This window comes from Colias eurytheme, chromosome 1 (assembly GCF_061535395.1).
Source record: "Colias eurytheme isolate Ceu_HAF_F1 chromosome 1, ilColEury1 Martin Lab GWU primary, whole genome shotgun sequence".
Classification (NCBI taxonomy): Eukaryota; Metazoa; Arthropoda; class Insecta; order Lepidoptera; family Pieridae; genus Colias; species Colias eurytheme.
Window position 1 is genome coordinate 2,280,127 of NC_142980.1, and position 13,577 is coordinate 2,293,703.

A 13,577-nucleotide genomic window follows, 5' to 3' on the forward strand; every position below is an offset into this window, starting at 1 on the left:
TCACCCATACCATACCTACATCCAATTTTTAATTAAAAATCAATAAAGTAAACAATAAATAAAGTATATCGTTCTTTATTTGATCTAAGTTTACCTGACCAGAACAAAATGTGCTTTTTCAAATGTGTAACAACTAACAACTGAAATAATCCGAGTTTCAATTCATAATTAGTAATGTATATCGTATACCCTTGTATACCAATATACTATTTATAATATATACCTATGTATTTTGTAATATTATAATTAATCTGAGAGTGTTTGTTTGTTTGTTTGAACGCGCTAATTTCAGGAACAACTGGTCCGATTTGAAAAATTTTTTCAGTGTTAAATAGCCCATTTATCGAGGAAGGCTATTATAATTTATATCATCACGCTAAGACCGACGCGACGCGACAGTAGCGGAGTAAAACCGCGGGGCACAGCTTCTTTATTAAATATAATCTCTTCACTAAAATCAGAATTGAATAATAAGCAAATTGAGTGGTAGGTAATTGATGATTATATATAGAGGAAAAAGATTATTATTAGTAACGTGATATTTCCAATATAATATTTGTTTAAACAATAGTTTATAAAAAAGAGTGTAATACGATTTGTTCCACATTTGTTCATAATAATTATTAATGTGACTACTGACTCTGAATTTGTCGCTATTATTCTGCTTAAATATAAGTCTCTAGATAGGTTTATTTTATTACTTTACTTGAAATGTTAACTTTAATTTCATTATCTATACTTCTATACTAATATTATAAAGAGGTTGTAATTATGTAAGTATATGTATGTATGGTTTTCACGCATAAACTACTGGACCGATTTCAAAAATTCTTTCACCATTAGAAAGCTGCATCTTTACTGAGCAACATAGGTTCTATTGCATTTCAAAAAAATTAGAGATCCTTACCAAAAATGCAATAATGTAACCCAAGGTGTAAAAAATTCCTTAATAAAAATTCTGTCATCGCGTGCGCTGCGGAATCTAAAACTCAAACTCAAACATTGAAGATACAACAAAAAAATGTTATACGGTATTATAGAATGGATCAATAAGAAAGTCCGCGATAACATATGTCCATCTTCAGTAGGTATGTTACTACAACAACTTTTTTACGTTTTCAAAATAAATAGAAGTGGCGACAGTACCTAATCAAACTATGTTACCCATACACATATAATTATTAATCCTTATCCCATTAAATGATGTTTTATTATAGTCTGTTTCAATACCAGCAAAATACTTTTTAAATTAAAAAAATTGGATATTCGATATTCCATTCAAAAGATATAACGAATTTTTAAAAGTGTCAATCTATAGAAAATAGTGGCGGGAATTTGAAAAAGCGCGGTTCATAGTTTTGAAATTTAAATTAAATTAAATACAATTTAATACATAAATAAGTGTAAATAAGTTAAAAATTAGAACATTAATTAGAACATTAATAGGGGGCGGCGATAACCCGCCCAAATCTAAGAAGAGACCACGACATCCAGAAGATCGAGATGTTTCAGGTACTGGCGCGGTGGTGAGAGTGACTCCCCTTTTCTACCTTTCCGTAAACCAAACTATAAAATACTTTATCCGGACACTAACATAAACATGCAATTCAAAGTATTTGTGGAAAGTAAAAACAAAGAAGAAAGAATAGGAAATAAAAGTCCAGTCTATTTAAATCTAATTAATATATTTAGTAATATTAAAGGTGTGATGGCACTGAAGTTGTGATCTTCAACCAGCACAATACCGCTAATAATTTTCTCAATCACAGCAACTTTCTGGAATGATACAATAATATGATAAATAGGAAAAAATTGGTTGCCTGTAAAGTCGGTATACGGGCGAAAGTTTTACGTGACAACGACTTTTTATGTCTGTCTCTCTCGCTCTTAGGCGGGCTAACCATGCCCGCGTGACTCTCACTCGCTCTCATTGTGAGCGCATAACGTGAGCGGAGCGTAACGCAGTTTCTTGAAGTGTCACCCGGCCAAGAAGCTTATATCTAATACACTGGAGATTGCACTATGAACGTTTACTTGTCACGGGAAGGTATGTCCTTGAATGACGCCTGGTTGTATTTTTGTCCCTTTCACACCTAACTTGGCAAGTTGGTGTGAAAGGGACAAAAAGTTGTGTTTGTGTGTTCGGTTATACATAAAAAAAAACGAAAATTAATATGATTTTTATTGTTCTTAAGTGTTTTAAAGTTGATTTTCTTCACTACATAGTATAAAACAAAGTCGCATTTTCTGTCCCTATGTCTTAAATCTTTAAAACTACGCAACGGATTTTGATCCGGTTTTTTTTAATAGATGGAGTGATTCAAGAGGAAGGTTTTAAGGTTACATTGTTGAATTTTGTTGAACTGTCAAATGTTGCCTATTAAAATGGCTCTACTATAATAAAAACATTTTATCAACATAATATTTGGTTTCTTAATAATCTAGAAATAAAACGCAAAACTTATTAATAGTTATTATATTTCATAAGGCACTTATGACTACTGTTAATAAATTACATTTTCAATAAAACATTTACATAATTGTATAGTTAGCGTAAGCAGTTACATTTATGTTAATAAAATTGAACACAATATAAAATTAATTTCATTAAGTATATTAGATACAGTTAAAATAACATGATGGCACATTTCAAAGTGATGTAAGTTACGCCATATTCTTGTATTTTGTGAACAGATTGTACAAAACCCTGAGTGTTGATTTCAGATCGAGGTTCACGATATCTGGAAAAGGAAAATAAAATATTAAATAAAAATGTCAACATTTAAAGAGTTGACTGCCTCCTTGGTGCTGCAGTTAACAATGTCTCGGCGTGAGATACAGAGGGTCGAACATTACTAATAATAATTATCCGTGAAGAAATCATTCAAGTGAAACAGGTGGCTCACAAGGGGATACAGGGTTAAACTAATAAGTATTGTATGTGAATGTATGTAAACTAATAAAAAATATATAACCTATATATATAAATCTCGTGTCACAATGTTTGTCCTCAATGGACTCCTAAACCACTTAACCGATTTTTCTCAAACTCAAACTCAAACATTTATTTATTCAATTAGACTTCTTGGAGAAGCACTTTTGAAACGTCAATACATATTTTTTACATTTACCACCGATTCGGAAAGCAGTATCTATGGAGAAGAACCGGCAAGAAACTCCGAGATTATAATAAAATTCGCACACCATGTGCAGTTTGATCCAACTTGAGAGATAGGATAGTTTAAACATGTAGGTACCACGGGCGAAGCCGGGGCGGACCACTAGTAACCTACTGAAATAATACAATATAATATGTAGTATGATATCAAGAATAAAAATAACATTATTAGCAAGATATACCAACCTTCAGGCCTGGCCTTGGGCTTGGCCAAACCCACGTCTTGCATCAGCTCAAACGCAAACGAGACATTGTGGACCTTCTGGTCAAAGTCCTGCGGGGTCAGGTGGAAATCGAACAGTGGCACGAAGAAACCTTCGAGTAGACCCATCAGCAGCACCAGGTAGACCCCATCGTGGAACTGCGAGTCCAAGTCGAGGACTTCCAAGTTCACCTTGCTGAGATGCTTGTTCACAAATGTGATCAGCGACTGAGAAATCGAATTTATTTAGTTTTGTTCTGCTAAGTCAAAATAATGTTGATTTTAAAATGAATTTAACAAAAATACACCTTACATCTATATAATATATAAAAGAAAGTCGTGTTAGTTACTCCACTTATAACTCAAGAACGGCTTAACCGATTTAGCTGAAAATTGGCAGGGAGGTAGTTTAGAGCCAGGAGAAGGACATACTAAATATGTACCACGAGCGAAGCCGGGGTGGACCACTAGTTTGCATATAAATATCACAATGTGCAATTAGTAAAGAGTGGAACACTTTATTTGGGTACAAATGACCAACTAAACCATACTAGCTGCGCTCCGCGGTTTCACCCGCGTGGCTCGGCTTCTGTTGGTTTTATCGTGATGAAATATAGCCTAGTCTTCCTCAATAGATGGTCGTATCCAACACTGAAAGATTTTTTTTACATCGGACCAGTAGTTCTTGAGATTAGCGTGTTTAATATTATAAGTATAGATAATGTTCATTTTAACACTAATCTTATTATTTATATTTAAAATTCCACACTTAACAGATACAATTACATAATACATCACTAAAATACCTTTTTAACAACTTGCAGTTTATCAGGCGCGTGGTCGAACAGAGCGTCGAAGGCATCTCGTTCGCACTTCATGCCGAGATCGTCGTACGTCGTTGTTATGTCTTCGATGTATGTGCTGTACATACATTATTATACATCAGTTATATTGTTACACAATAAAAAAAAAGGACGGGTTGCACTCCGGGAGTGCCGGCAGAAGTGAAAACTTGATTATTAACTTTGAGCATGTTTGATATTTTGGAATGGTATCCGTCTTACGCATGGAATATAAGGGCTAAAAAAAAAAACATCACGTGTCCTGACGCGAGTTTAAGATTTTATACCCAACGCCGCTAAACAAGTTTTCACTTCAAAAAATCATTTATGGAACTGTTTATTCACTAGCTATACTTAATAGCTATATATACTTTACTAATTTTCCGCCCGCGGCTACGCCCGCGTTTTCAAAGAAAAACCCGCATAGCCTTTCCTATGTGTTAATCCAAGTTACCCTCTATATGTGTGCTAAATTTCATTATAATCGGTTCAGCAGTATTTGCGTTCAAGAGTAACAAAGCAGGCGGCTTCAGCCGCGTTGTCAAAATAAACCCCCTGCCGTGAGTGTTTAGGCGTGAAAAGATACAGACAGATAGCAATTATAAGTAACAGTGGAGTGAGGATTTAAAAAAAATATATAAATAGAATCCTCACCGATGTGACAGCTGATTGGGGGCATCCTTCTTAACGACAACGACGTTGACACTAACGTTCTCGGGCAGGCGTATAGGCGCGCGGAAGTGTCTCGCGAGTGCCACAAGCAAATGCAGTATCGAGACTACATTCTTAGAGTGCACTGAGTCCACGCTCCACTGTTGCACTGGCTTCGGCGAACCGTACAGGACCTGATGTATCGTCATATATTACATTGGTTAATAATACAAATTTATATAGTTTGAGAAAGAACAAAAACATGCTTAAACTCATGAAAGTATGATTTTGATTAAGCTACAAAATAAAGTAAACAAGAGTAATTTGATAAAATTTATATACTCTGCCCATTATAATTTTTTTCAAAGTGATTTTTCTATTAAAAACACCTCATTTAATAGGCTATCCACACGTCTGCCGAACAACGTGACAAACAACGAACACATTGGGACAGCACTATACAAAGAAAAGAGATGTACTTATTTCCTTTTTGCTTCTCTGTATAGCGCCGTCCCTGTGTGTTCGTTGTTTGTCACGTTGTTCGGCAGACGTGTGGAGTTGTGTGGATGGCCTATAAGATAAAATGCCGCTGAGTATAAATAAATCATATGCCAAATTTAACAAGACTTATAATCCTTGCTTTACGCAAGCTAAAAGGATAAAAAAAATTTAACAATTCACAGTAATGGCACTATGAAAGCAAGCTAGAACATACCCTGTTGACATCTCTCAAAACCACAGCCAACTTCTGTCGCTGCCCCTCCTCGCTCTGTGTCACTTCAGGCACATCTAGCTTCGTCTCTGTCAGTTTCTCTAGAAGCTTCTGCAGCACTTGTCCATCGTACAGATCCTCACTAATGTCCTTCACGATGATCCTCTGTGCGGCTAATTCGTCATTAATCCAGTCGATAAGGACTTGGATCAACTCCTTGACTCTGGGGTCCTCGAGAGACCTGGGCTCGATTATTGCTCTCTCTTCGTTGTCATCTATTGGAAGGTATGAAATACAAAAGATCATTTATACTTGGAAAATATCATTTAAAAAGTAAAAAAAAGTAACTTGAGCTGTATTATGGATAATCTAAATTCTAAACCAATGATTAACCCCTTGACCACAGAGCAGCCCGATCGGGCTGCAACACAATAGATTTTCTATTGTGTCTGTGATTCCGGGGACTGAGGGATTAATTGGTTGTGCATGAAGGGAATCAGCCAGTTTATTTGACTTGTCAACTGTAAGATCCCAATGTATGTAACTGGGAAGTTATAAGAATATATCCCATTACATTAAATGAAAATGTAATACATTAGTACAAACATGTCATCTCGGTAAAATATAGTTATGAGATTAACTAAATGGAATTCATATTATAATATAATGTTGACATATTATATATTATATATTTTACATCTATGGACCATATCTTTTATTTACACTACATTAAAAATCTTAGGACCAAAAAAAGCAAAAACTTAAATTGAACTGAATAAAAATGAACACTTAAAATTTAATGATTAATCATTTAAGGGTGCAATAAATTATAGTACAAGCAACTCACGTAAACTGTATTCTTCTGGCGGAATTTCTGGTGCTGTCGGACTTCCTGGCGAATCTATAGCAAATTTACCTTCCGCCTGAACCTCTTGCACTAAAACCAACAAAAACATTCTATAATAAAAACAATAACACCCTTCACAAGGCACACATGGCCCAATCATGTTCTAATTCTAGCATCCCACGTAAAATATTTTGGTCATATAACACACCTTCCTTTATACGCTTCTTGCGACCAATTGTACCAATTTTATCCCAAAATGACTCCTCTTTATCTTCTTTTTTAGGCAAAACGGGCGTTCGAGGGGATTTCGGGCGTGGCGACGACATTTCTGAGGAAAAATTACCTCATATGAATCACAGGAGCATTTAGAATGTATACCAGTATTTAAGAAATAGGTTTATACTTTATGTAATACACACTTCACTTTAGAATTATCAAAAAAACAGGAAGGTATAACTAACTAACTATAAAGTAAATAAAAATAAAATAATTCGTTCAAAATCAAATAAAAACAAATAAAAGAGTCACCGAGAGGCGAGTACGAGGATGACGTAAATAGTAAATTGTAGTCTATACCAGTTATTATCTATGGTCTGTACCTACTCGGTAAAAATAATCTGTGGGTTAAAATGAGAGAATATTGTGGAGAAAATCTAGTCTTTAGAGCATTGCTTTAAAATGCCTGGTCTTTAAAAATACAATGTATAATTAGCACTTATGATTGCGAAACTTTGCGAGTACTCTAAATGCTTGTTTTCGAGTTTGAGTAGGTATTCCCCGTTTTCCAATTACAGCACTAGAGCGCATTATGCGGCATAATGCTTAACGTTGAATGTTCCAACTACAGCAACGCTTCGCACAATCGAGCACTAGAAAAAGTAATGCGCGTGAATTGATGCGTGCAATCGATTTATCGTTAGTAATTATTAATTGTTGGAAAAAATTTTAAAGCTTTCGTTTCATTGTAGTTTTTTCGAAATAATCAAAGTTAATTCAAATTGTGTTAAAAAAATAAATATAAGCATGGATGAAGGTACAAACATTGAAAAAAATGTTAATGAAATAATCGAAATCCAAATTACTTAAAATAACCGTTATATATTTTTCGACCAATTATTATGTATACTACTTTATTTACACATTAACTATCTATTGCTAACACTAAGTGCTAACATAAGAATATTTTTTTTTGAACACTGAACTTAGCGCAACCTGCTGGTGCGTTTCACGTTCCAATTAAGCATCAGCATAATTCGGCATTGTGCGGCACTGAGTCGCATTATGCTCTGTAATTGGAAAACAGCCAATGTTGTCCATTTATTTTCTACTTTCATTGATCTGTGGTCATTTCAACGTAATCTGTCGCTGTCATCTTTCATCTTTGTCTTTGTCAATTGTCAGAGTTCGTAAGTTTTTGTGGGGAGCAGGTAGCCAACTACCGACAGTGCAAAAATATCCACTTTAATTAATTTATAATTTTGAAGCAACGTTGAATTTTTAACATTCAAACCAAAAATCCATTTTGAAACATTGTGTTTTTGTATATAGAGGATACCCATCTCTGTTAGTATATTGTTTTTATCGCACATTGTTAACTGTAAACAAGCGTGTTGTTACAAAACTGCTAACATCTGCGCTCGATTGGTTGATGGAATCATGCCTAAAAATAGCTAGTGGACTATATTGCATCACAAGAGGCGTAGAAATTAGATGCGCTTAGCTTTAATTAGTGTTTAATATTAAAGGTTCAAAATGGAGAAGAATGGAAATCCGCCGCCGTACGGATGGAGTAACGGCCACATGCAGGCTCCTCCCGCGGCTCCGCCAAGTTATTCGCAAGCTGTAGGGGGTGTGGGCCCTTCCAGCCCCTATACCCCACAATATCGAACTAGTAAGTACCCACGTAAAATAAATAGGTGACCTTAATTTTATTTATGGATATGACTAATAAATGTCCTTGTAACGAATTCGAATTTATAGTCGAAGTGAAGGTGACTGTTATATCGAAATAATTAATCTTGCTTTTGTCATATGTTTGGAAAATGCAAATAATTGACCCTATCTTGACATTTAATAATGGTCAAAAAAGTCAATTTAGATTTTTTTTTATATAAACTTTAATTGTTTGAACATTAATTTTACAGCCAATTGAGGGTAGTTTTATGATTTTACAGTGTTTTAACTCCTTGTTATTATGATAATCTAGTTTTAACGGAAAATTAAGACCACTTAGGTAATATACAAAATATTCTATAGTATCACCATTGTAAATCTAGTGTAATGTGATGAGAAATATTAATGAACAGTAACTTTAGGTTTAGACCATTCTCTTTTTATTCTCTCTATGTCTACAACTTCAAAATAAGGGCAGGGCAGAATAGTCAACAATGGGACCAATTTTGAGTTTGTGTTTGAGAGGTCCAGTAGTTTATGAGCTTATTCATTACAAACAAACAAACAAAGTTTTCCTCTTTATAATATTAGTGTAGATAAATAAATAAAATATAAATAAACAGGCCACAGTCCATAACAGAACAAAAATACAATCATTTTATTAAACACTTCAAAAGAGCTACATTATTGAGTTTTAATGAGCCAACCAGCCGCATAGACCTGTCAAAGATCTTCCCCTTCATGATGAAAGAATTCCACCTTCCTTCCTCCACACATATTAAAGACATATCATACCTTATAGGCGCTTAAATAAATATAATGACTATGGTTATGAGTTATGATAATCATAAAGTCGATTACGCCTACCTTTCAGATTCCTACATTGTATCTATTAATAAAATGTGATGTGTATTAATCCACTTCATATTGTACGTTCCACTTTACATCTACAGCCATCTTCCATGCCTGATCACAGACTACGGTATAGTAGTGCTAAATGAATAAAAAAATATTTGCTATCACAACATCATCATTTTGGTGTGCCAATAATGCAGTTCGAATTCCACAGCAACGGAGCCCCAAATAGTGACGACTGTGGTGCCCCTGGGGCCTCAAGCGACGCACATGATATGCCCCAGTTGCCACGGAGAGATTAACACGGCGACGCAGACGAAACCGGGCCTCATTGCTTATATAGCTGGTTCTATTATATGCATTTTAGGGTAAGCAAAGTTCTGAACAAATAAAACCTTTGTTAGAGCAATGTTGAAGGATACTTGATAACTATGGAAGCGATTTTAAAACTTCTTTCACCAATAGAAAGCTACATTTTTCCTGTGTCATCTAGGCTATATTTTGTTTAGGTTAACCCCAGATAATCCATGAATTAAGCATACATAGAATACAAATAACAATCATTCGCATTTGTTACTTTCTCAGAATATTAATGACAACATTTTCAACATAATATTGTCACGGCATTGCAATCATTATCGCTATATGAGCGCAATTTTACCCGTACTGCTCCGCTGTTATTGGTCTTAGCGTTATGATAAATATTATAACTAACAGCTTTCCTCAATAAATGGGCTATCTTCAATTTGATTTGTTGCAGATTCTTCTGTGGTTGCTGTTTAATACCGTGCTGTATAGACAGTTGCATGGACGTACATCACAAGTGCCCGAACTGCGGCGCCTATCTCGGACGGTATAGGCGATAAGCATACAGCCTAATTAATAACATTGACAATAATAACTGCCTTCCAGACTGATTTAGTGCAGACAAATGACTTACCCAGTATTTGTTTTTGTTGTTTTTGTTAATAACGATTTCACAACGATATATGCACAGTTATGATGACCGCATTGGTTTCAAGTTCTTTATTTTTTTTTTACTTTTGAAAAATTAACTTTAAATTCTAGGTGTCGGCAATATATTTTTCATATATAATCAGTGTTGTAATAAGTTGTTATTTCTTTGTCGAAAAGTAATAATAGAAATACGTAAGCCCAGTGAACGGCCTAAAAACAAGTTAGTCCATATTATAGTCCATTGAAAAGTTAAATTTTTAGGCCTAACCTTGCGTTTTTAGAGGACACTATTTAATTTTTTTCGTGTGTAGCTGGGATCTCTCCATCACATCAAAAAAATAAAATTGTGTCTTCTAAAAAACGCAACCCCAAATGTAACTTTTTAATGGACTAATAAGGAATCGGCACTATAATTGTCCGGTTGAACAATAGAAATTCTTAACAAATTTCTTTTTAAGTAATATGACACGGGGTTGCCACATGGCTACATGCATTTATATCATCAGTAAATTTCGCATAAAAAAATGGTAGAATAGTTCTAAGGCGCCGATTCCCACTGGACTAAGTTATGCTTATATGTTCGTATTGATATGTTTGATAACTTATGTCTATTTTAATTAGATATAACCGTCTTTACTATTACGTACAAACTAAATAGTAAGTTACATTTTGTATGGTATTGAATGAAATTCAGAATTCAGTAAACATATAATATAACTTGCAAATATACATGTAATTAGGGCAACTATAGTAAATTATAATACCATATCACAATAGGTATAAGTCATAATATGTAACAATGTTATGTCATTTATTCACATATAGGTCTAAGAATTTGTAGTTAGTCCATTTAAGTTACATGGATTGTCGCGTTTCTCAGAGGATGCAATTTTATTTGATGGGTGTGTTGTCTCGCGGCCGCCATCTTGAAAAAAGGATTTCAAGTTCTATCTCCTAAACTAAATCCTTCAGAATATCTTATGGGACATTATTTGTTGTGAATGGAACTGCCTACAACTTTGTTTCTATTAAAAATGAAATTATAAAACAAAAATCACTTTAAAATTTTTGAAACTTTGTCACACCTTATGACATAAAATTAAATTGGGCTAGATATTTCAACAATGATTTTTCGTTACCGTTTTTATTAATTTATGAAAATTTTAAAGTGCGTTAAAGTTTATTGGCTTCTTCAATCCACGTAAGAATCTAATAAAAAACATTTTTTTTGGACCATATCAATTATATAGTTGCAACATTTCTATGAGTATTGAAGGTATCCAATCTACTTCGGAGTACTATAAACCTTAGGTGTTTTTTAGTGCCATATCACACTAGCGGATTGCGAGCGGTTTCAAAGCGGAGCGGGTGCGCAACGAATACGTTGCGGGCGCGCAACGAACACGCCGCGGTTGCGCAGCGAATTCGTTGCGGACGCGTCATTTTGTATACTCTCGCACAAAAGCCAGCCCTTCCGCCTTGCCTAACTTCCATTCAATATTTCCATCGTTTCTGTAGCACTCAATTTTTTAACCGTACTGTGGAAATGCACTTACTTAACAGTTAACTAAAGATGTAATAACAACTGGAGTTGTTAAAAAAAGGTGCTATAAAATTGAATTACTAGGACTTTTAGAATGTACCATACATTCCAAAAGTATGTAACGACTGACCAGTATAATCTCTCCCATAGCAACGTATGTTATAAAGAGATTTTGTGAACCTAATTATGAGCAAAGTGATAGTGAGTTGCTGGTTGCTTGATAAAATTTTCTATTCACTGCTATTTATCTAATAAGATAGCCCTGTTTTAGTTAAGGAGCTTTAACATTTATTTCACTAATGAACTTTCTTAATGAGCAATTAAGTTATCTGATTGCATTTCGACCAAGATTTAATAGATAAAACAATACCCTAAACATTAACATGTTATGAAACTCGTAAAAAATAATGATCTCATAATTATTATACTATCACAAGTTATAAGTAACAACCAGCACGGATTCCATTTTGTTAATGAGTGTACATGACTGCGACGTAAACGTTGCGCATCTGCCACGCGTCCGCAACGAATTCGCTGCGCAACCGCAACGTATTCGTTGCGCACCCGCTCCGCTTTGAAACCGCTCGCAATCCGCTAGTGTGATATGTCACTTATTGTGTCGTTTTTATAACGCAAGCGGAATACCTACCGCGGAGCGCAGCTAGTGCGTGATAAAATCTATTATTTTACACCTTTACAAAAACTTGTCTTAGTGTTAAGTAATTTTTCTAACAATCTCATAGTTTATAACTTATATTTTTACTTAGTTTTTAAGTTCGATCTATGTACTACTTAAATTAACTGCTTAAAACTGATTTACAAAAATATACTTACAAATTTGTTATAAGGTTTATTTTTGATGTTACATTTTTAAAACCATTAATGGTATTTACTACATCGCAAATGCATCATTGATTAAAACAGTGATTAAAGAAAACTATGCCTTTTTATTTATTCCTTACCTTGTTCGGTGACTCAAAATTTTCGTGAGTTGTGACGATTTTGTTATGTTTTCGAGACTCTAGAGAGTCATATTAAATTTTAACTAAGGAAAACCGATATTCTTGGTAAATCTGATTATTTATAAAAATTGCAAATTTTAGTCAAAATTCGAAAAAAAAAAATTGCAAATTTTAGTCAAAATTTAAAGTTTTCAAACAAGAAATCATACCAGATATATTATTCTTTTGCTCTATGCAAGAAATGAAGATCCTTATCACACAAGTTTCCAACATATAGAGAAAAATTAACATTATCAAACAACAAATCAATAACTTAGGTTAACATTATCAATGAAAATAAAAGAAGATTACGAAATGTTTTTATTATGTATTAACGACCTTACAATCTACTATATAAAAATAAGTCAGGTTTTCCTTCCTGACGCTATAACTCCAGAACGCACGAACCGAAATCGTTGGCAAGGTCTCGGGCTCCGTGAGGTTTATACACAGAACATATTATATACTCATATCAGGGGAGGGTTTATAGCAAAGAAAAGGTTACTCTGGTGGCGAAACGGAGTTCGCCCGGTTTGCTAGTTATCTATAATTCTTCCATTTACATACAATATGACAAAATTTTTCATAGATTCGTACGAATATCAAAAATATATTTCGTACAATATAATATAATATCCCTAGACAGTAGACTTTGTTGATGTGTGTATTAAGGACTGTAATAATTATAAATCTCCCTATAAAGAATGCATAATCATTTGTGTAGCCCACGTAGCCATTGTAGCGGTCATATAGTTTTTTTTGATAACATTTTATGATTTGTCTTATGCTTGCCTCAAAATCCTTTAAACATAATAATGTAGGTAACATTGTAAATTGTAATCATTCTTTATCATATAAAAATAAGACACCCTGGATAATCAAAGCATGAAGCGGTA

General features: G+C 34.0%; 2 protein-coding genes across 3 annotated transcripts; one reads left to right on the forward strand and one right to left on the reverse strand.

The window, feature by feature from the left end:
- Positions 1-2,461: 2,461 nt before the first annotated feature.
- On the reverse strand, positions 2,462-6,989 carry parvin (beta-parvin). 2 transcript variants are annotated; one of them, XM_090120271.1, is made up of 8 exons: positions 6,852-6,989; positions 6,641-6,760; positions 6,433-6,522; positions 5,589-5,860; positions 4,877-5,067; positions 4,187-4,301; positions 3,365-3,608; positions 2,462-2,741 (listed from the first exon to the last, which is right to left on the reverse strand). In XM_090120271.1, exons 2-8 carry the CDS (start codon positions 6,756-6,758, stop codon positions 2,665-2,667), a joined length of 1,107 nt encoding a protein of 368 aa, XP_089976397.1. In that variant the 5' UTR covers positions 6,759-6,760; positions 6,852-6,989; the 3' UTR covers positions 2,462-2,664. The 2 variants fall into 2 exon arrangements, with proteins under 2 accessions (XP_089976397.1, XP_089976402.1); XM_090120276.1 differs by having other exon boundaries at positions 6,836-6,978.
- Positions 6,990-7,815: 826 nt separating this feature from the next.
- LOC149910897 (LITAF domain-containing protein) lies at positions 7,816-10,601 on the forward strand. Its single transcript, XM_090120284.1, has 4 exons — positions 7,816-7,995; positions 8,178-8,323; positions 9,395-9,548; positions 9,941-10,601. The coding sequence occupies exons 2-4, from the start codon at positions 8,185-8,187 to the stop codon at positions 10,044-10,046; spliced, it is 399 nt and encodes a 132-aa protein (XP_089976410.1). The 5' UTR covers positions 7,816-7,995; positions 8,178-8,184; the 3' UTR covers positions 10,047-10,601.
- Positions 10,602-13,577: the final 2,976 nt, after the last annotated feature.